At 42.5% G+C, this 20,975-nt stretch overlaps 1 protein-coding gene across 9 annotated transcripts in view; it reads right to left on the bottom strand.

Annotated features, from left to right (window-relative positions):
• Nucleotides 1–3,496: 3,496 nt before the first annotated feature.
• Nucleotides 3,497–20,975, bottom strand: part of nfixb (nuclear factor I/Xb) — a 147,239-nt gene continuing 129,760 nt past the window's right edge. For all 9 annotated transcript variants that reach the window (XM_073493599.1, XM_073493596.1, XM_073493601.1 and 6 more), the window contains 3 exons: nucleotides 17,373–17,548; nucleotides 13,357–13,448; nucleotides 3,497–9,970 (listed from right to left, as the gene is read on the bottom strand). In XM_073493599.1, the coding sequence (XP_073349700.1) occupies nucleotides 13,377–13,448; nucleotides 17,373–17,548 (248 nt within the window). In that variant the 3' untranslated portion in view covers nucleotides 3,497–9,970; nucleotides 13,357–13,376. The remainder of the gene's footprint in view (nucleotides 9,971–13,356; nucleotides 13,449–17,372; nucleotides 17,549–20,975) is intronic.

Genomic DNA, 20,975 nt, shown 5'->3' with positions numbered 1-20,975 from the left:
TCTGGTTATTCTGTTTATTTTGTACCATCCTTCATCTGTCCTCCCACGGTGGCTGCACAGATTGCAGCCAATCAGAATCCCTGCAAATGCTGTGCCTGCCTGTAAAAGTTACTCAAATGTGGATTATTTTTGTCTCTGCTGATAGCTTTTGGTGCTAATGAACACTACCCATAAAAATCCTTTGCAACTTAAAAACACTTTTTAAGATCTAGTACAATAGAGGGAGTAGCTGAAATTGTTTTACGGTCTCATTCAGTTAAGATTCTTACCAGATTTTGATTGTTAGTAGATGCAGCTGTAAGAAAAAGAGGGACACTTTTATTAAGACTGCCCACACTCCTAACTGTATGTTTCTTAAGTTTGCTGGGATTTGACCCACAGTATGTGTGAAGACACATTATACAGGTTAAATGCATAACCAAAATAATAAAATTCCCCCGCCCCCCTTATGTTCATCATATTTGCACATAAATCTGTGTACTGCTCGGTGAGGTCGACACCTCCTGCACGGGGTTTTTACAGTCTCAGGTGTGATTGAGTCATCAGTTTCTCTTTAGGTCATTCCCAGCAGGTGCCGTCAGATACACTAAATACAACTTTCTAGTTATGCGGTTACTATCATACATTGCACTTACATGTCAAGGGTGTCTTGAAAAGCAGTATTTGCCTTGTAACTTTGCTTTCAGACATTTAAAAAGAACTGGAAACCAGATCCAGTCACAATTTCTTTCGAACATACTATACTTTAATCTTCCCAGCCTGTGGAAAATGATCGTTGGAGAGTCAAACCGTTTGATTTGATTGAATCTGACTCCTATTAAAGCTTAAATGAAATTGAGAATTAAAGAAAACTTCTGACTGTCCTCCACTGTATGTCCATTACTGCCCATTAGGCTCAACTTACCATGAGAAGCTTACCCCCACCCCTGACTAACACCTGTGTATTGTACCTTTAATTAGAATAAAGAAAACAAATACAGTGGAACTTTGATAAACTACATCATGAAAACTGAGGTTTAACTCCACACAAGAAATTGTTTCGTGAAGAGCAGATGTAATCATCACCGTCACACTGTACGTGCAGATGGCCTGATTGTCCACCATGGATGACTGTATTATGTTTATGATGATAATTGCTGGCCAGGTTGTGGCGGGGTGTGAGGTGAGGGTGTTTGGCAACTTGTTTGTATTGACTGCATAGGTTCTCGGCTTCATGGGAGTCCACGAAACAAACATTAACTGTAAAAACAAAAACGAAATGTCTCCAGTCTCATTGTGTATGTGTGAAAGCAGTCTTCACTGACAAATGTCCTACAGCATCAACATGACTTCAGACTGTGCTGTGCTATATTAAATATCAGCAGTCTTTCAGGCTTTTGACTCTTTGTGCCTCATTAGAGCATTATCCTGAAGCACTCCTTCAAAAAGTATGAACCAAATACTCACCTGTGGCTCAGTCCTGCCTCCAGCATGTAATGGATATTAAGCAGGGAGCACCTTTACACCTGCCAGAGTTTATAGTTAACCATATCTGCACGTCTCGACTGTTGGAGGGAAACCCATACAAACGACTATTTACATGATAACACACATAAAGGCTAACAACCATCGACGAATGGATCAAATGGAATGATCTATACAATGAAATCAGAATACCTAAATATGAAAAATACTCAAATAGTACACTTTGTGACAAAACTGTAGTCTAACTTCAAAGCCACCATTAAAAACTGCTTCCAGTTGGCTATAAAATGTAGCTGTTCTGTGGCTGTGTTCACCTTTGCAGCCTTAAAGTTGTCAGATATTGTTTAGAACAATGATTTATGCCATCTCCAAAGTTTCCTGTAATCAGGGCCACATTTCTCAAACTGGAGAAAGCAATTTTTGAGGAAGTTTCATTTACTAACTATTACTAAAATGTGTGTAGAGTGAGGTCGAAGGATGTAAAATAAATTATAGGCTGGGAGCTCAACTGCACTGCTGCCTTGGATTTGTACAGAGATATTTCCCCTTGAGATACTACTTCTACTTCTAACCCAAGTTACACTGTTAGATTACCAGTTCAAAGTCCTGTTAATTGATTTTTTCAAGTGATAAAAACATTATCTCATTACGAAGTTGTCGCGAATGTGTCAGCAAACAGTTGCTCACTTTACACATCCAGCAGACATCATGATCATCAATGTGGAGTCATGTTTCCGGCCCCCTGATGAATGTGTGTCCATCATTCACTCTCCCTTTAGCTTTCTTCTGGCTACGCGACCCTGAGGTAAACCACCTTACTGCTAATGGTGTCCGTCTGCCATTTGGTGGTGGACAGGTAGTATACAGTGGGTTTAATAGAGGTATGTGAATGGTTGCCTGCTGTAACTGGCAACAGTGCTGATGACAGCAGAGGGACTAAACCAAAACAGTAAAGTTCTTGGCCTTAAAACCAAAACAATTAGCTAAAAGATGCCAAAATCCTCTGTATAGCTGAGGGGAACTGCAGACTGAAATAGATGGTTATTCTCAGGAGGTTCATCACCAGGAACGACCCCACTAACATATGTAGTCAGCTGATCCGTTTTTGATATAAAAAACAATAATGCAGCTTTAAAAGGGGAATTTCTCTACTGAGCAGAGCTGCTACTTAATCCAACTACAGAGCTAAACTGAGCTAAGATCACAATTCAGCACACAAAGCCTGCACATAAAACATCTGTGAGATCAGGCATTCCCCATTTAACTTGATGAACTAGAAAATGCCCTTAAAAAGTAACACATAAATGTTTTAATAATCAGGGATTTGCGTGCAGTGGTTTGATTTTACTCTTGGAAATGTGCTCTTTAGTTCTGAGTGACAATTTGCTCTGGATTGTCAGCCATTTTTTCCCCCAATAGAATATAAAGCAGCATTATGTAGAAACTGGCATTTTGTGCGATTTGGCTACATAGTGCAGAAACACACTATGACAGAGGCCCCATTCACCCTACTACAATTATCTGTACTATCAAAATGATTTTCAAGCTGTTATTTTAAGGTGAACATTTTTTTTCTTTAAATAACTTCATATTAATAAATTGGAAAACTGACTTGTTTGACGCTGACAGCTGCAGTGACTGAGGGAGACTGAGCTTACATGGAACAGTAAACAACTCCACGTTCCTGATAGGACGTTTCCTCATATACTGCAACAAAGACACAGCAGTACAGACAGAGACAGTACAGACAGGCATCATGGACAACAACGCGTCCAGGTTGAGAACTACGTCACTAAACCTAACTGTAAACAATGTAGCTAAAAGTTGCTACAACTCACGAGCAACAATGGTAGAATGCTTCTCACATGTAGATGCATTAACAACCTAATAATGTAAAATATAGTTATATATCAGTCACAGCGCCCATTTTTTGCATTTTAAAATTCAGGACTTTTACTACAGCCCCTGGACGATGGGCATGTTTGAGAGACACCACTGAAATGACACAATAATCACAGACAGATAGGCAGGATACAGTCAAGAACATCCTTTTATTCAATCAAGTAAAGGGGTTGCTCTTTTCAAACTGTTTTTTATTATTATTATGGAAAAGAAACTGTAATTAACACATGCATTTCACCATGGGCTCTGGGGGTGTGTGTCTGAGGATATGGGACACTGCTCTGAGGGAGGAAGAGGAGGAGGAGGAGGAGGAGGAGGAGGAGCACTCGCAGCGGGAGGCGTGTCGCAGGCCAGAGGCGAGGGGTTAGGCCGGCCAGGGGGGCTCAGTCTACAGATCACTAACCACGGCCCAGCATCCTACGAAACGTGTTAAAAACAAACAAAGGAAAGTAATGGGCGGACGGTTCGGCCACAGGGTCCGACTGGGCTCTTTGAACGGTGCAGGAGCGGAAACTGTGGACTTCCTCACACACATACACGCACACACACATACACACACACACACACACATACACATACACACACACACACACACTGCTCCCTGCAACCTGTTCGTCTCTGATATGGCTTCTCAACTGTGGCGCTTTCACTTGTCAAGGCTTGATTGATAATACTGCTGCTGGCTTCATTTGCTTGATGAAGGAAAATTAAAAAAAAGTTGCATATATTGTGTATTTTTTTGTTGTTCTTTTTGCAGGACAAAAATCTGTAATCACTTGATTTTGCTGGTGGAATTTTTCAAGGTGCTTTCCTTACGAGTCACCAAAAGTCTTGGAGTTTAGTTTTGGAACCATATCACTTTGGTCAACGTGTCTTATCGAACACTTGCGATTTCAAATGGCGGTGAGTCAATACAATATTGTGAAGCAATGCGTAACATCTCTTATGATTGTGCTAAATCTGAGCCTTTCAGTCACCGTGCTGTGGAACCAGTCCGCTTATAAGGTGCTTCGAGTCATTTTCAGTTGTATTTTTTTCCATTTTTTTTTTATTTTTAAATAGCTGGTCTCATTCAACCACTGAAAAAGGTGCATAATTGAAGAGTCTCAACGCAGCATCGTACCTGCTGCCTAAGACACGTAGTAACAATGACAAAAAAAAAGAGAATCAAAAAGCAAATCCAAATTCAATTATAAAAAAAATAAATAGATAGAAACAAGGATTACAAACAAACCTGCCTACACTAGCAGTCCTACTGGTCATATACCCTCGCCCTCGCTCGAAAAAACAAAAGTTCCCCGCGAGTGCTTCTCTCCCTCCGCCGGGGGGTTGATTTGACCCCTCGCTTCTCCCGTGACCCGGCCCCTGTCCTCAGCACAGCCCAGAGCCCCGTGGTGTAACTTGTTCACTTACATTAGCTGTTGAATGGAGAAGCTGAAGAAGATGGGTATGGTAATACAATGTGAAGCGTACAGACAAGAATAACATGTGAGCTAACTGCATTCTGCTCAGACAAAAAAATCTTTGCGTATTCTTTTTTTTTTTTTTTTTTTTTTCTTTTTGAAACCCCGCCGTTCAGAGAAAAGGGAGAAAGGAGAGGAGGAGGAGGGGGGAGGGAGGGGAGGGGAGAGGGGAGGAGAAGGAGAAGGAAGGAGAGGGTTACGCGGCTACAGACTACTCCAGTGTCCAAGATAGACAGAAGACAAGATACAGAGGAAGAGAAGCAAGACAGAAAATATCCTTTTTTTTTTTTTTTGGCTTTTTTTTATGCTTTTCTTAATTATTCAACAATAAAAAGAGGAACTAAATCACACCAATTTCCTTTAGTACTATGTATACTGCTTTAAAAAGCTCGAAGAAGAGGAAGAGAAAGATATAGAAGTACGAAGGAGGGGACGTTTTTTTTCTTTTGAGATGGGCACTCAGGATTACAAGATGGAATCTGTGAACAAAAGGCACTTTTTAGGGACAACCTTTAAGATGCTCTGAGTCTATAACACTACATCACCAAACAAATATTTATAATCATTTACAGTGGGAGATGGGGGAGGATTCGGGGGGGGGGAGGAGGGGATGGGGAAGGGGGTGGGGTTCACTTGAATTGATGACAGCAGACCAGCTGAGCAGGCAGAGGTCACTACTTCCCTCTCGCTGAACCAACTCGACATTTAAACCCAATCAGAATCACCACTCGTGGTCGTGTTTTCTCTCTTTTGAAAAGGGAATCTGTACTTGTGCATCTCCCAAATCGGGGAAGATCTTGTCTTTGTCCCACATTAGGATCACTTGTGTTGGATACAGTCTGGAAAAAGCATGTTTTTTCTTCCTACGACTGTTCCTCTGCTATGGCGGAAAGGTTGGGGGGGAAAAATGCCTTTTGTCACGACAACCTTTTCATACAATGAACCCCTCCCCCCTCGGTAAATACAAAAAAAAAAAAGAGAAATAGAATAATGCATGTTTTCCTAAAATTTGCTTTTTATGATAACACTTAATTTCGTTTATTATTATTTATGTATAATAGAGATTGAATGTACTTTATTCTTTTACGAAAGCACCAGTTTTCATAGTGATATATATTTTATGAGTTGCAAAATTGTTCCTTCAGCCCTCCCACATTCTGAAAACAAATGGTTAGAAATGAAGATTTTTCTTCTTAAAAAAAGCGATAAAAGGAAAAAAAAAAAACACAAAAGGAAATTAAAAACAATTTCCCCAAACTTACTTACAAAGACTGGGATTTTTTTTTATAATTGCCGCCCTCGTATTTAGAGTCCCAGAGCATGTGGACTTGAAAAACAAAAAAAAAAAACCTCAGAGGGTTTTCCCTCTTTTCTCGTGACACCCTCAAACAATCGCTAACAAACAAACACAATTCCTCTACCAAGGCATTGCACATGGCTCAATCAACATACATCATTTAGTTTCAAGAACAATACTTCCCATCAAAAACAAGAAAGAAAACAACAAAACCTAATCTGTTCTTTTGTTTTTTTACCCTCGACTACATCATCATCACTGTCTATGTGTCTATTGTTGTTTGCCATGGATTTTCGGTTCCGTCATTTAACGCGAGAGTGGGTTTAGAGACTGGTACTTTAGCTCTAATCAGCGGTTTTTGAGATGCATCCTATGACTGTGCGATGTACGCCATGCTTCAAAAAATAACTAGACTGCCACAGAGCTTATCTTGCAAATAAAAAAATGTATATATCTATAAATATATATGTGTATTATATATAAAGATGCTTGCGATTATCTAGTGAGCTGTCACCGTTTTTTTTTTTTCCCTCTCCTGACATAAATTTTTCACCATTCACTATAGCTTATATGTGAGAAAAAGAACCTGAATTCATGTTTGACAAATTGCATAATGGGAATACAGAGGCACTTCCATAGATTAGAAAAGAAATCACCTTAGCCATCGTCTTAACGTCTTACTCAGCAGAGCTAGTTTCTCTCTACGAAGCTGATGAGATGGTCGCCAGTCGGTTGGCCAACTATGTTGTGTTTCCCTGCAGTGAAGAACGTGGCCAGGCAGTCCAGTTATTTTGTGAGGTTGGATGGGTGGTGTGAATTTTTGAACAGGAAATAACTGAATCGGTCAGAATATGTGTGGGCTAAAGATATAAAATGATTAAAAGCATAAAGGCCTCCTCAGATTGTCTATTTTTAAGACTTCCCTTTGAATTCAGTCGGGCACAGGGGATGTGTGTGCATAATAGTGAGTGGTCTTTATAAGTCTGTGTGTTTAAGAAGTGGCAATCTGTGCTCTACGAGTGTGTTTCCATCCCAGCGACACATCCACTGATTTTGAAACATTAAGTGGTGGTCAATACTGTAAATCTTACCGAAAAAGAAGCTCTCAAGGTTGGCTGGCGTGATTGTTTTAGTGCATTTTTGATCGTTAAGGGCTCATCGATTCACAATAGCTAGAGGGGAGTGCTGGTGTGTGTGTGTATGTGTGTGTTGGGGGAGATAACCTTTGAAACCTTATATCGTGTGCACCAAAACAAAACTGGGCACATGGGTGATCCTCCTACTGCCGGCCTTAGAGACCCTCGTTCCCTCTCCGAAACAAGCCAGATATGTCACATATTCATTTTGCTCCACAGTGTGGCTCGCTCTGCTCTTGGAGCAGCGGCCCGTCTGGGAGTGTAAACAACAGGGTAAACTTTAGGGAGACAGAAAGAAGAGCTACTCTCTCTTTTACTCTGGGTCCCATCTTCAGCAACCTTCCCTCCTCATGTATCACCACCAGTTACCAGCTGTACCCGGGTCAAATCATACACGCGGTTAGCTTTTTGTTGACCTGAATGGTTCAGCAGGTAAGTTCCCAGAAAATTGGCTTCCTGTGATTGTCAAAACCCTGCATTGTGTGGTCTTAAAGCACAGTGTGTGGCGAGCAAACCATGTCCAAGTTTGATATTTTGGGAAATAAGCTTATTCGCTTTCTCGCCGAGAGTTAGACAAAAAAGATTGTTACCACTCCCATGTCTGTACGGTAAACAGGAAGCTACAACTAGCAGCCGATTAGCTTAGCTTAGCTTAGCTTAGCAGAAAGAGAGAAAACTGAACAAGACCTAGTCTCCGTGATGTCATCCATAGGTTTCTTTGAAGTTCAGTGTGGTAGCTCCAGCTGCCACCATCTTGGAAGTGCTGGTTGCTGACAGCTAGCTAGACAGCTAACAAGGAGCTGTCACTATGCTCTTAATTTTAAATAACTTTAGGCCTGAATATAAATTATATGTAAATTAGCAATTTATATAAAAATCTAGTCCCCACGCAGTTTTCATGAAAGGAGAAATTAGCTAAATTAACTTTAGAGGCCAAAACTGTTTCGTTTATTTCTGCGGTCTTATGGGGATTTGTATTAGCTTCAGTTCACAGCATCAGAGGTTGCCTTTGGAGAAACAGCTAGGGAAGCAGCCCCCAGCCTGAGCTAACTAGCTAAACGCTGGTTTGCGACTTGTGTTACCTTCAGACAGACCAGGCTAGCCGTTTCCTCCCCGTTTCCTGCCTTTATGCTAAGCTAAGCTAACCGGCTGCTCATGGCAGCCTCATATTTAACGTGCAAACATGAGAGTTGTCTCAGTCCTCTCATCTAACTCAGTAAGAGAGCAAATAAGCGTATTCTGCAAAATGTCGAACTCTTCCTTTACGTTTTGGCATGTACTGTTTGATCCAGGTCAGCTAACCACCCTGTCTACGCCGCTTTACCGTCCCACTTCCTACCGTGTTTTTCTCCATAAGGTGCTGTCATTCAAATACAAAACAATTATAAAATAGTACAAATCCAAAAGGAATAAATTCAGATAAGCGAACACACAAGAGATAACAAAATCATTCATCTACATTACAAGAGGGCAAAGGGGGAACCAATAGCTGCTGTCTACAGTCGTGGAAACTGTCAGTAATGATGCACTCACACTGGGATCATCAGTGAGTGTGTGTGATGCTTGGATATCTAATTGAATAGGTTCACTGGGCTTACTGTGTGCATGTAAAATGAAAATACAATAACACAACACCACCACCTATGAATACTACAATCTAAAAGGTCTGACTGGGCGACTGTGTGTGTGTGTGTGTGTGTGTGTGAGTATGTGTGTGTGTTTTCTCCGTTGTACATACATGCTGTGGAAATGGCACAGATTGTGTGTGTTGTGCGGGGAGATGTGAGAATGAGCGGAGGCCAATGATTTGTCGAACTGAACGATGGGGGTCAAGGACACGTGAAGGCTTCTTGTACCTTGGTTTTTTCCTCTTTAAAACTCTTAATAGGCAAGTCTGGTTTACCTCCCATGCCTTGTAGGTAAATAGTGCACATCGTTAAGATTAGTGTTAACTGATTCAGCTTCTAGTGCAACCCTTAATCAAGATATGTTTTGGCATGGTCTCTCTCGAGTTAGTAGTAGGGTAAAAAGGGACTCAATGGTCATTCGGAGAGAGAGAAACATTGGTCAATTTGAACACGTTTTGGGTGATGACAGACATCACAGGAGCATGGACTGCAGCTTTCATTGGAAATCAAATAGTGTCTTTGCTTTGATCAGGCTGTGGATTCATTGTGGGTGAAGCTTTGTAGCTTAAATGTTAAATCTGTGTCGTGGAAACCTGATTTTGTTGGACAAGTTGATTTTCTTAGCCATTCATTACACAATGCGTCCTCACGAAGTAGCAGAAGTTGACCGCTTTTTTCATCCTTAGGTTCCTCTTGTGTTGCTGTCGTGTTGTGCTGGTTCTGTAGGTTTCAGGAGAGATGCCTGCTCGCTGCCGTTTGTCCCCTAACCCCTTCTTTATCCTGGCATCCACTCGTCCATCCATTCATCTTTCCATCTATCCATCTTTGCTTGAAACGGGTCCTCCCTCTGACTGGGTAAATGAGTCCAGAGTTCCTCTAAAAAAGCGTAATGCTGCTGTAATTTCCTGCGTTGCTCGGTTATATTTTGGATCAGGTGAGACGTACTGTCAGGGCCGGTCGGTGGGTTGGTTGGAGGACAGTTACTATCCTGCGGGTTGTTTCTCTGTTTTTCTATTTCCGATTGTAAAGAAATAATTCTAGTTGCTGGTTTGCGCACAGATCTTGTCAGAGGAACCAAGACTGCAAAAGACAAAGGGAGAAGAAGGGGTGGAGAATGAGATCAGGTTAGTGTCAAAACCAGTCAGATGTGTGTACATGTGCACAAACAAGAAGTGGACAAAATAACAAAAAACCTTCAGGGTTTTCCCTATTGTTTAAGTCTTAGGGGCACCACCCACAGCACTGTTGAATGTAAAATGCATCTTTTTTTTTTTAATTGAAAAATGAAAATTTTCTTGGAGCAGGACACCCCAACCACTTGCCAAAACCAGGTGAAACACTGCATCTTAATACAGCTGAAAAGACTACAATTTGGCAATTCTGGTGACTGGCAGTTGAAGCACTTCCAAGGCTCGAATGGACATGAAACTCCTGTTTTAAATCATAAGTACCAAAGACCTACTGTGTAGCTGTACTGCAATCTGTACATCTGTACAATCTAATACAATACAACAGGTTTGCCAATTACCACTAAAAACAAACCACAGCCATCGCAAATTGGAACTTGATTATGACGGATTACAAACATTGTTAGACTTTATCCACTAAGGACAATGAATCACTGCAATCCAGCCAAAAAGTGGTGAGATATTTCACACCGAAGAACAAATGTCAATTTCATGGTGGTGCTGGAGAAAAGTCAGATTCACCCTCTGGGGAACATGAACATCTGTACAAAATTGAAAGGCAATCCACTAAATAGCTGCTAAGATATTTTAGTCTGGACCGAAGTGGTGGACGGTCCGACCATGCGATCTGTACTCGTTAGCAGCCGATAAGCAAAGTTCAGTTGTATCTGAACATCTCTGACCCAAACAGTTATACTGTTGACTCTGTACACTGTGTTGACTTTTTGGCCACTAGAGGTTCCTACAGCTCTTCAATAGAGTTAGTGACAGAACAGTCAACTGGGCCACCAGCCCAGCCATTACCATCAATTCTGTCCATTTCTGGAGTCAAGTACGGTATGTCTTGGATTTGGCTGAGCAGTGAATGGCTACTAATGGCCAAGCAGCAGCAGGGGGAGAGCAGTCTGGCGCTCCCTGTCACTTACACCATCTTCACGTTGGGTTTCTCCCACTCAGCGTGAGCAGGGAGCAGAAATGGGTCACCGTCGCTGTTGTTGGCTGCCCTGCTTGGCCTGCAGGATCTGGCACCGTCGCAGCCAGTGCGCCAACATTCTACAAGTCAAGCCTTGGAAACTACTCGGAGCCTCCAGGGAAGCAGCCTTTTGTTTTGTTTGACTCTAACAGGTCGCATGAATACCCCCCTTCTGCCTCCTGCACTTCTCAGCTACCCTACTCCCCTGGGCACTGTCCCAGCAGGCCTTGGGCATTGTGACTTCTCCCTTCTTAGTTACTCTCCCTCTCTCTCCTTATGTGTATGCTCTTACAAACACACACACACACACACACACACACACACACACACACACACACACACACACACACACACAATCCATCTATCTCCCGTGAACACTCCCACTAAATCCTTGGCAGCAGACAGTGACCACCCTCTTTTCTTTCCTGTCCCCCTCCCAACCCTTGCCCCCCCCCCCCCTCAAGCAACCCCTTCTCAAATTCAAGATCAACTGGCTATGACATCATGTCTGGTTGCTGGGGGTAACGAGACGGCCGGGACGTGACTTCTATAAGGTTCGCTCAGTTCCCTCCATCTCCCCACTTTTCCTGCCCCGTTGGTATCTTGTTTCCCTTCTCCTCTGGTTGCAGTGTCTCACGTCTGCCACTAGAGGGCACATGGAGTCCACTGTTGTCAGTGTGAGAGGCTCTTTGAGAGCCTGTCTTGCAGTCACCACATGCACACTTCTGACATGCTCTTTGTCTCGCAATCAATCACTTTTTTAGTGGATCGTTAATCTTCTTGTTTCATTTTTCCGAGAGGCAGATGCAAACAGCTAATGCTGTGTGTTTTGGTTCAGCCTTGGAAAGTAAAACCATACTTTATGACATTATGTCCCACTCAGTAGTGAACATCAATGAGCTGTTTAAGAAAAGTATATGGAGACACGCTACATGGCAGTAAGTATGCAGATACCCTTCAACATATACTTTTATTACTTTTGGTGTAGGGCTGTTATGGTTTGGTTGAGGCCTCCTTGCTCCAGTGAAAAGAAGTCTTAATGCCGTAGCATTCCGTTATATTTTAGTCAATAAAAACTGTTTGGGGAGGACCCTGTCCCGTTTCAACATGACAGCGGCCCTGTGCACGGGAAGAAATGGTTTTCCCAGTTTGGTCTGGTCTGGACAGAACTCTGACCTCAACCCCATCCAGCACCTTTGAGATGAACTGGAACTTCTCTGAGTCCGTGACCGACCTCTTTATAATGCTCTTGAGGCTGAATGGGAGCAAATCCCTGCGGCCAAGTTCAGAAATCTGGTGGAAAACCTAAGACCAGAGGACTGGAGGCTGTTATGGCAGTGAGCTGCGCACGGCCATGCCTGTGATTTTGGAACGAAATGTTCAGAAATCACATATGGATGTGATGTGGGTGTGTCCACTTACTTTTGGCCACATAATGTCTCACCAAGGTAAAAAATAATAAATAAGAGAATCATTCAAAGTGACGTTAGATAATTCGGCGTAAAGGTACAAAAGTAACAAAGAAGTCTGAAAAACTGACAAAGTACTTAAGAAGATAAAGATTTGAGTGAGAAAGAGGTGAAGGGGAAATAAAGAGTTGAGTATAGGGAGCAGCGAGGCAGAGAGGATCAGGAATGGGAAAAGTAAGAGAACAGAGGGCAGAGAAACAAGGGAGGGGATCAGCCGAGCAGTTTCAGATGGTTTCCATGTGTTGAGGAGCAGCGCTGAGCTGGCTCCAGGTGGGTGTGGTTGGACACTAATGAGAAAAGTACTGTGGTAATGGAGGAGGCATATGAATGAGGCGCAGAGTGGTGAAGGGAAGGAACGAAGAAGGTGAAAGAGGAAGAAAGTACAAGGCAGAGAGAATGAATAAGAGAGAGGGAGGAGAGCGGAGTGGGACAAAGCTAAAAAAGAGGGAGAAAGTGAAGAAGAGAAGTGGGGTTCAGCAAGAAGACAGAGAGGAGAGCGAGCAAGAAGAGGGAGTGAAAAAGGCAGCGAGGGAGAAGGCCTGCTGCCTGAAGGGTTGGCTCCATATGTGCCAAATAAACAGTTGAGCACATATGGTAAACCACACACGTACTGTAAAATACAGATATACAAATGCACACTGCTGGTGTGCTGTGGGATGGTGTGAGAGGAAACCCAGCAGCAGGTTTCAGGGAGTGAGGGAATAAAAAATACTTTGGCGTACATCCACACAGTTAATAAGTTTCCAGAGTCTGACCGGTAATCACAGTCGAAACAGATGAGTTTCCGCCTCACTTTAACACACAGAGACGGACCGCCAGTATATCCCAGAGTCTTACCTGCGTCTGCTGCGGGATGTTCAGAAAGTTGTTGTCCCGTGATCCGATGCCGACAAACCTGTTGGGAGCTGTGGCGCCTGGCGTGGAGTATGCTAAAGAAACAGAAGAAGAACAAAAAAGGCCATCAGTGCATACACAAAGACAGCTGGTCCATTAACATGTAAAAGCAATACTTACATTCTGGGATATATGCATATTCACTTTCTTACTCAATGTTAGATGAGAAGATTGATACCACTCATGTTTGTACTGTAAATATGAAGCTACTGCTTGCAGCCCGTTAGCTTAGCTTAGCACAAATGTTAATTAGTGAGTTCTACAGGTGCTTGTAGGTGGATTTTGTTACATTTGACAGTGCCAGACTAGCTGTCTCCCCTGTTTCCAGCCGTTATGCTAGGCTAAGCTAAGTGGCTGCTAGCTGTAGCTTCATATTCAAGAGAGGTAGCCTAAAACTCTTCCCATGAAAGCAAAACACTAAAACTGGGAGGCTGGCCTGTCTCTGTCAAAAGCTAACAAAAATCAACTTACAAGCAACTCTAAAGCAACTGCTTAATCCTTATAGAAAACAATTGCTACTGCTAGCTTCGTGTTAGTTTAGCTTAGCACAAAGATATAACAGATGAAACGTGTTAATTAGTGCGTTCTACAGGTGCTGGTAGATGGATTCTGTTACCTTTACCCTAGCCAGGTTAGCCGTTTCCACCCATTTCCACTCTTTATGCTAAGCTAAGCTAAGCTAAGCGGCTGCTGGCAGTAGCTTTATACTCAAGAGTGGTAACCCAGAAAGTGAATAAGTGTATTTCCAAAAATGTCAAGCTACCCCTTTGCTTGTACTAGCATACAGTAAACCTACTTCATCACTTTTGTTGAATAAATAAAAATAAAAGAAAGATAAACTCACTAAGAACTACAGAAAGTACTGCTGTATTTCATTGAGGTCACTAAAACTCCACAGAGATGCCTGCCAAAATCTGGTATGCAAACTTAGATCTCCCTGAGTGATTAAGTCCCGTTGATAAACTCAGTTGAAGTGATTGGGCACACCAGGATCTTGACGTTGAGGATCAGTCAGGGACAGTTAAAACCCACTGGCATCAAAGTCTTTGACAAATTTAGGGCAGTTTGAGGTACCCTACGGACTCCAGCATCTGAATCCTACTGAGGGATTCAAGATGCAGTGTATGGGCTGTCATATGCATGTGTGTTGAGGAAAGGGGAGGAAGGACAAGGAGGAGAGAGACAGAGAGAAAAGAGAATTTGGAGGTTTATGTGTATGGACATATACAGTATACATCCATGTGTTTTCTAAGAATTGGAATAACATACATAAGACATAAAAGACTTTGAGACGCTGACTGGGGGGTAAAACGCAAACACTAATTTCAAGGAAAGCTAAAAACAAAAAAAATTAAAGTGCTCCATCCAGTGCCCCTCCTATCACAGGTGAGGAAGACAAATGCATCGTGAGAAAAGCCCCACGGTTGGACTGACATCACCCTTCACCTTAAAAACACACACTATTCGGCTAAACAAGCACCAGACAAAAAATTAAATAAAAAATACAGCCAAGAAGTTGAAATCAGCTCAACTGATAATGAATAAAAAATGTCCACTAATGTCCCAATTTCTACTGGAATGTTTGGAGTCCACATAAATTAACTGCCCTAAATTTGTGCTCGTCGCAAGTAAGAATCAATTAATGATCAAAAGTTTTTTTTAAAATAAGTTTTGCTAATGAGTCCAGCAGGGGAAGAAAAGAGGATCTAGAAGGAGAAGAACTGGGTTGGTGTTGCAGCTGCCACACCAGACAACGCAGAATGGGCTCTAAGACTGTTGGGGGGCCTAACAAGAACCTTGATGAGCACCACAGAAGTCCATTAAGAAAGATTTTTTCACCAGATCACTGGTGGCCTTGATCTACTCTACTGAGCTCCACAGTATGCTTGCTTCCATAGCCTTCCAAGGGTTAAGGGAGGTGAGATGTTGGATACACAGGAACAATGATGGCACGAAGTTGGAAGAACAATGGCAGGGGTCTTTTCACTGGAGAGGGTTGGGATTTTCAGATTTTTTTTTTTGTTCTTGTTGGTTTGGTTTTGAGAACGGTCTCTGCGGGGTCACTTACACGGAGATGCGGGCGAGGAGAGTCCGCCATCAGGGGGCGTGCTGTTGGGTTTAGAGTCGGGCATGGGGAGGGGCACTGGGCGGGCCACTGGGGGAGGTGGAGGCAGCAAGAAGGAGCCTGGCATTTTGCTCTGGCCGCTCCCGTTTGGCTGCAGACAACACAAATAGGGTCAGGAGGGCGACATGCGACAATCCGCAGACACGGGATGAACAGAGGACGCAGCTCGGGAGGCCAGGTCCAAAAAAATATCCATGACGGAGGGGGAGGGGGGGAGGCGATGGTGGAAGGAGGGAGAGGAGGTGGTGGGAAACAACAACCAAAGGAATGATATATGTGGACGGCATCTTTTATGGAGGTGTGAGAAATAATAATCACCACAGGGTTTGATAGGAGTGGGAGCTGGAGCTTGAGGTGAGAGGTTCCACAGGGGTGGTCCGTGGTGGGTGGAGGAGTTGTGGAGGAGGGGAGTGAGCAAATTATTGACTGGGTTCGTCCAGAAGATGGCAAGAAATCAAAAACCATGGGAGAATACTCGTCTACACAAGCACAACACCACCAACGATACCAGCACCAAACAACCAAACTCCAACTAAAATCGTAACAGCTAGAGATGAAAACAGAAACACGATGACACAACACAGGACGGGTATGCTTGACTGAAGTGTGCCGTGACTGATTCACCCCCGTGCTGATGGTTGTAATTTTTGAGGGGTTGGGTGGAGCAAAAAACAAATAAAAAGGGGGAGGAGAAGGAACGTCGGGGTCTGAAACAGCAAACGGCAAAATGACATTGACAAGACAATACAAAGATTTGTTGACCAACTGAGTAAACAGATGTCTAGTGTGTTCACTTGTGTTGCTGTGGTGAGCATTTCTGTGTATTTCTCTATATTGTACGTAGAAATACAACACCATGAAAAAAGCACAGTCCGCTGAATGTAATGATATTCATATAATTAGAAAATATTACATTTTAGAGCAATGCAAACAAAGTGCTCAATACAGCTGCTTTTATAAAACAGGCACGCATACGGAAGCAAAAACAGGCCAGAATAATTTGAGTTTCATAAGCAACTGAATACCTAATATTGTAATGTAAGTGTTCACCTCACTGAAATACTCTGAAATCTATCTGTCTGACTTTATGTGGTTTGAATTCCCTTCTTTAAAAATAACAGAAGTTACCTTCATGTCGTCAAATTTCAAAATTCGGTTCAAAGTTTTTTGTAACGCTTTACAAATTTAGAAAATATAAGTGTCCAATATTTAAAAAATCGTTACTGAAGTTTCAAAATTCAGTTGAGTCAAAGTCAGTTGTAAATATTCAAGCCATGTACAAAAAAAGAAAGAAAAAAAAAGGTAGCTATAAATTCGATTGGTCATATTCACACACCATTTAACATCCCGGTTACTGAGGATCAATCAAGCCTCTAGAAAGAATCGGTCGGACCTGGTTGTCTTATCCGGTTACAGAAATGCAATTCAGTCACATGATCCAAGAAAAAAAAATTGATTTAAACTTCCGATGAGTGATTGGAAAACTTGGACTGTGGAATTTTTCTCTGAATTTGTAGACCAGAAAGGTTTTTGAAACTTGAAACCTTCTGAAACTGTTAAAGAGTAAAATCAAACCACATGAAGCAATATTTCACATGAATATTTCAAAGTATTCAGTGGTTGTTAAATATCACAATTAGGTATCCAGTTGTGTATAAAAATGTTTATTAGTATTTTGGCCTTTTTGTGTTTCCATACACAAATCTTTCTAATAGCATAGTTCTTTATTTTTCTAATATCAGTGGTCTGTTAGTATTTTATAATTGCTAACACTTGCATAAATGGCACATTTCATTACAGTAACAGTGTTCTCCTCTCTGGTGGCGCGTCTTACCTGTCCGGCGGCCTGCCCCGAACCATCAGCACAGACAAACTGCACAAATTCCTTCAGGGGGTCCTGTCCAGGGTGGTGGTGGTAGCGGATGGTTGGGTGGGTGAAGTAGGGGCTAGACTGCTGGATGATGGAGGGAGACGGGAAGTGCAGGGCCGAAGCTGAAGCACGGGGACTCCCTGCCAACAGAGACATTTGTATTAGATGAACACAAGTGGAGACAGATGCAGAGAGCGAGAGGGAGACATGAACCATTGAATTTCTACTGAGATGTATTGAGTGATTAATGAATGATAGCAACAATAGGCCATCACGTCACGACTGGAAACGATCAAGTTTTAATCTGGTTTTAAAATGTCGAACATGAAAGGAGCGTTGTTTTTCCAAGAAAAGCTGATTGCGAGTTAATAGCCATTATGGGCATTGCTCATAATGTTTTATGATCACTCCAGTAAATCTATACAGCTTTATGGAGGAGATTTACACACACATTGCATTCATATGTGCTAAATCACAAACACTTTATGACAATCTAAGTGAACTGAATACAGACTTGGACAAACACTGCGCTCGTCTGAATGTGCGCAAATTCAAAAGATGCATGCGTTATATTTTAAAATCAGATCCAAAGAGCTTGTAAAAGGGAAAAGCACAAAGAGATCATTGAGTACTGTCTTAAATTAGCCGGTCTTAATGCCTACACGCCTGTGTGCTGTTTTGAGGGTGTGATTCATTGGCGTTGATGCAATTTGGCATCAACTGACGGTAAAGCCGTTTTTTTTTTTTTATCTGACTCATTTTGTTTCTATGACAGAACTAATTTGTACGTTCACACTGTATGTCTAAGTTGATGGTTTTCTGTTAATGGGCTTTGGAGCCTCATATCTGAAGATATCTATGTGTGCGCGTATGACAGGTGTGGGGACGCAAAATATCTCAGCGTTCGGCTGCTAATAAGTTTTAAAAAAAGCATTCCTTGTTTTGTTTTACAAAAGAGGAAAATAGAGGAACTCGGACCCAACAGAGCTGAATATACGTTTTGAGGTGTGAGAGGGGAGCAGTTGGTTGAGCCCTACCACCAAACACAAAGCCCTCTCTGTCAGACCTATATCCATTACTAAATCTGCTTGATTTGTATTAGAAGCCTGTTCTCCTCTTAGCTGTGCCAGTCTGACACCCACCCCATCCCATCCAGGCCCCCCAGCTGCCCACGTTGGGCTGCCAACACTCTTTGGTGCTTGCATCTTATACATTGTGTGTGTGTGAGTGTACTTAATGTGTGTGCCAAACCCGCTGCATTACCCCCCAGACAGGGGCCTATGCCTCTGAGCCCAGCAACACCTTGCTCCCATGCCAGGCTTGCCTGCTCCCCAGTGGAGCCGTCTCCCTGCTTCTATTAGTCCCCTACTAATCCCATTAGAGACTGGGTGAAGGCCAAACACTCTGGGGGTATGGGGGTGGGTTGGGGATAGGATGGAGTGGGGTGGTGGTGATTGTGGGGGGAGACAGGATCAGAGGGAATCCCTACACCCCTACCCTCTGTCTCTAGAGCAGTGGTTCCCAACCCTTTTTTGTCTGGTGTACCCAAAACCCTGTCAGATGAACTCAGCTACCCCTTTATCAACACCACTACCCATCATCCAAAGCTGTTCCTTTGAATTGACTTTCAATTAGATGGTTTTTTAAACACTATTGATTGAACAAAAATTAAATCAATTTTCATACAATTTAATTTAACAATTTACCTTTGAGTCTGTTTGGTCAAGTTTGCATTTGTACTACTACTTGGAGTGTTTCAACCATTTATCCATTAGCCTACTTTTAGCTAACCATTTCAATCTTTTTATCATCACTGTTAGCTAACTATTTCAACCATTTATCAATTTCTTTCAGCTACCTCTTTCAATCTTTTAACCATTGTGGCTTTGTCACCATTCATCCATGACATTTAGCCGTCTTTCTATTTTTCTTAGCTGCTGTTCTTTCAACTGTTTATCCACCGCCTCTAGCTATTTATTTCAATTCATTACTTTTAGCCAACTATTTCAACCATTAACTCATACATTCACTTAAGTATTTGAGTATACAGCTGACTCATATGTACATGTATATTTTTCTAATAACATTTTGGTGGGTGGCTAGCACTGTCAACTCATGGTCAGCCTTTATGTGTAGAGTTTGCATGTTCCCCCTGTCCCTGCACAGGTTTTCTCCATGAGAATGAGTGGTTGTGGGTTTGAGTGTTAATGGATGTCTCTGTGTGTTGGCCCTATGATTGACTGGCGACCTGTCTAGACTGTACCCAGTGTCAGCTCCAGCGCCCCATGACCCTAAATGATATGTAGGTTTAGCTAACGGAAGGATGGATGAAAACTATGATTTATGTTTTTTCAAATTAGTTGAGCTACTCCACAATCTTCCATGAAGTACCACGAGTTGGGAATCACTGCTCTAGAGGAGGCATGGCTGAATGTTGCTGGAGGGACAAAAGTACCAAAACCACCACACCACTGCACGTGGCTAGCCCTTGCAAGCTCCTCAGCCCGACTTCTCCAACCCCTAAATCCCCTTGGATCTAGACTTCCACACAGAAAAACAACAACGCTCATGATGTGGTAAGCACTTTCACGCCAGTGCTGGACCAGCTGCAGCTTGCATAATATAAGAGTTTGTGTAAAAAGAAACAAATCACAACCGTATAAATGACAACTGCTGGCCACAACAAGGATGGGATATTGTGTATGTGTGCACATGTTAGCGTGAATATGAATATGTGTCTGTGTGTGGAGATTGGATTTGCTGTAGTTACATCTCAACAGGCATAGGGCCCGTCAACAACCACGGAGGAGGGTTTAATGACACGGCGGTCAACCTCATTGCTTCACATCTGCTTGGTGGCTTAAGAAGCCTTTGATGTAGCCTAGCTGCAGACCTACAGCACATGGGTAATTATCTCCAGTGAGCTCCTTCACTGGTTGAATTCACAGACATGCTCTTTCCAAAAAGAACAGGAAGTCCCTTTTTTGATCTGTGCCACGGTGATAAAATTAAGAGATGATTTATTGTCGGAGCCCCTTCGGCTCTGTTTGATATCTGATGTTATCGCGAGCTGCTTGTTTCAGCCTGGTGGAGGATCAGCTGGTTCACACAGCAACTCAGAGCCATATTTCCTGCTCTTGCCAGCATGAATAAAGACTTGTGCACCCACATTGAGATCCAATCCAAAGTTCCCACACAGTCAAGAAAAGCAAGTCAATAAGAATTTGGAAGAAGAAGTGAAAAAAGATAGGAAGGAAGATAGAAACCAGTGAAATGGAAATACCCAAAAATAATTTGCTGTGGCCTCCTCCTCTCACTCTGTGCAATGTGTACCGTATAACTATTCTGGGATATTACAAGGCTCTGGGTCCGCTGTGTGGTAATTTGATTACACAAACATGAATTTAGGAATATGCACCATGTAAAGATGGTATCAGCATCACCTTAAAACAAGATTCTGACACAGGAAACATCTTAAAGATGGGACCTCAAGACCCACATGAGGCTCTGATCATGTCAGTTGATATTGTGCTGTTGTGTTGCCCACTTTGTCCCGTTGGCCTCATC

The sequence above is a fragment of the Pagrus major genome, chromosome 23, assembly GCF_040436345.1.
Source record: "Pagrus major chromosome 23, Pma_NU_1.0".
Taxonomy (NCBI): domain Eukaryota; kingdom Metazoa; phylum Chordata; class Actinopteri; order Spariformes; family Sparidae; genus Pagrus; species Pagrus major.
Note: the sequence above shows the minus strand (reverse complement) of the source record. Positions and strands in the feature narration are given on the sequence as shown.